Source organism: Lotus japonicus, chromosome 5 (genome assembly GCF_012489685.1).
Source record: "Lotus japonicus ecotype B-129 chromosome 5, LjGifu_v1.2".
Lineage (NCBI taxonomy): Eukaryota > Viridiplantae > Streptophyta > Magnoliopsida > Fabales > Fabaceae > Lotus > Lotus japonicus.
Window position 1 is genome coordinate 63,504,406 of NC_080045.1, and position 2,671 is coordinate 63,507,076.

At 35.3% G+C, this 2,671-nt stretch overlaps 1 protein-coding gene across 1 annotated transcript; it reads right to left on the bottom strand.

Annotated features, from left to right (window-relative positions):
- Positions 1–680: 680 nt before the first annotated feature.
- Positions 681–2,238, bottom strand: LOC130721442 (putative F-box protein At3g58960). Its single transcript, XM_057572239.1, has 3 exons — positions 1,437–2,238; positions 1,186–1,347; positions 681–1,094 (listed from the first exon to the last, which is right to left on the bottom strand). The coding sequence occupies exons 1-3, from the start codon at positions 2,100–2,102 to the stop codon at positions 789–791; spliced, it is 1,134 nt and encodes a 377-aa protein (XP_057428222.1). The 5' UTR covers positions 2,103–2,238; the 3' UTR covers positions 681–788.
- Positions 2,239–2,671: the final 433 nt, after the last annotated feature.

Consider the following 2,671-nt stretch of genomic DNA (forward strand, 5'->3'; position numbering starts at 1 on the left):
ACATACTTGGAGAAGTACTATGTGGCCACCATTATAAAAGAATTGTTTTTCTAATAGGTCTAATTACACAAAATACCCCTCTCATCACATTTTCTCACCAGATTAGAAAAAAAAGGGGGGGGGTGGGGTGATTGTGTGGACCCACCTAATTCTTCTCTTCTCTTAATACTTTATTCTAGAAAAAAAAAACCTTTGAAATTTGTGTTTTCTTTTACATTTTTTTTTTCATGCTTTTCAAAGAAAGCAATAATGTTAAAATAAAACAGAGAACTAACGAACAGACAATTTAACCAAATAAAAATAATTTATGAAGAACTCAGAAAAAAAATTAAAAATAGTAAACCAAATTAAAAATCATAATATTTCGAGACTTCACTAGTAGTCAAGTGTTCCCCTGTTGCCGGAAAGTCATACATTATCATTATCCTCACAATAACATGCTCAGAAATGGAGTTTTGATTCATTAAAATTCTGTTTCTCTTCCATTTCATGTACACTATTATCTCTTTCTATTTCTATCTTCTTTTCCTATCACATCTCTTATTTCTCTCACTTTTCTTTTTTTTTCTCTCATTGGGCGTGAGTGTGAATTGAGTGTTAACATAAACTTATTGATAGAAATGAAGCCGATTGCAAATACCATTAGGAATTTGCGGTTGATTGCAAATGATGAACAAAGATTCATTCGAATGCAATGTCTTTTTAAAATCTCTGTCAAATCGTAAAGGTTTACATAGCTCAAAATTCAATGAAAGCACTGTCGTTCCTCTATTCTTTCCATTTTCACTTCAAATAAAATCAAATTTAATGTCACAATCCACTGACCCTCTAGGAAAACATAAAATCTTACCAAACATCTTGCTTAAACTCTTTGATCCCTCTGGAGTGTCAAAATCAGGAAACTCAGGAGAAAAACAACTAATAGAGAGTGTCTCCAAAACTGATGCTGCTTGTAATAATACTCTGATTGCATTTAGCTCTCCTTTAGACCCAGAACAGCCACATATCGTAATTATCTTGAGGTGTTTCTTAAAACATACAGGTAATGTATCCAATATATAGTCCTCCTTCTTTTTAGATAGAGAGACCCCTCCCTGCATTGTTAAACACAACCAAATATCAAGAAAAATGTACGGATTTGTAAATAATAACTAGCAGTAAAATTTCTGGTTTGCAGGAATTTACCAATTCAAAGTGAAGTTCTCTGAGACAATATGACTTTTGTAGTATGGTCATCAATCCTTCACAAGACAAATCTACAGGCACTGTCGCTCCCATCACGTGAAGTTCAGCCAAATTACATAACAAAGGTAGACGCTGAAGTAAAGGTAGTGTGAAGCTAATAGCCTGACGTACACAATCAAAAGATTCAGAAGGGTCTTTGAAATAATTGTAAGGGAATAAAGTTAATGAATGTTAAGATGTTGAGATCAAACCTCAAGAACATTATCAGAAAATGAAAGTTTTTCCACTTTTGGGATCTCTCTAAGAAGTCTGAATATAAAATAGCCCGTATCTATTTTCCAATCATCAGTCCACCAAACATCCGGGGCTTGAAGTTCAATAGATGCATCAGTCACTGAGGTTGAGTTAAGTAAAAAATAATCATTACTGACATCACCGCCCAGGGATATAGACTTCAGATTATTTCCAATGATCACTACTTTACGGCGCTTTAATCCATTCCTACCCCAATCTTCATCCCACTCCGTTATGGTCAATGTCTGAAGCATTGGAGAAGAAATACAAACATCTGTTGTAACATTCTCCCAATCACAATCCATTAGGGCCAAGTCCTCCAGTGATGGACAAGAAGAGAAAAGCCGTTGCGTTGAAGAACCATCAGGGAGTATAACATGCATCAAAATCAATTTCCTGAGACTTTGAAAATGAATGGAGGAAGGAAGGTCGAAAATACGGTTCATACTCAGTCGGAACCATGTCAATGTTGCACAAGTAAACAGGTGGTCAGGGAAAACCAATGGTTCCTCAACATTATCGAAGTCAAGACTCAATTCTTGAATTTTTGGGTTGATAAAAGCATGCAACCACTCATTAACCAGAGAAGTATCATCACCAACTTTACAACAGAGAGATAGCATTTCAAGTTTTGAGCAATCACGAACAACCAACAATCTCCTCACAAAGTCAACGAATTGCTGCCTATTCTGATGATCTCCTTCTCACAGCGTAATTCTGGGTATATCCTTCCATAGATTTGCCCACCTTTTGGATAGAATACCTGTACGAACAGCTTCTTTGGTGGAAAGGGAGGATACAATAAGCTGGAGAATTGGATCAGGGAGATCATCTATCACGATCCTGCTCTCTTCCTTTCCCCTCCCCTTTCCCTTTCTCTTTCCCTTTCCCTTTCTATCACCATGATTTCTTCGCCTCTTCATACTGATCAAAGGTTTGACACCAATTATTTGAATGGCATCCCAATTAGCCAACAGTAAACATCATCCAAAGCAATCAAAAAATTAATCAGTAAGGGAATCCTAGAACATAAACTTAAAAAATCCTGTTAGAGATTTTTATAAAAAACATGAGCTAATATGTATTTTGTAACAGTCATAAAAAAACAATTTTGTTAATTGAGTATGAATGAGAATATTGCAAAAAAGCTATTAAAAATAGCTACAGGCCTCGTTTGAAATAGCTTATTTCA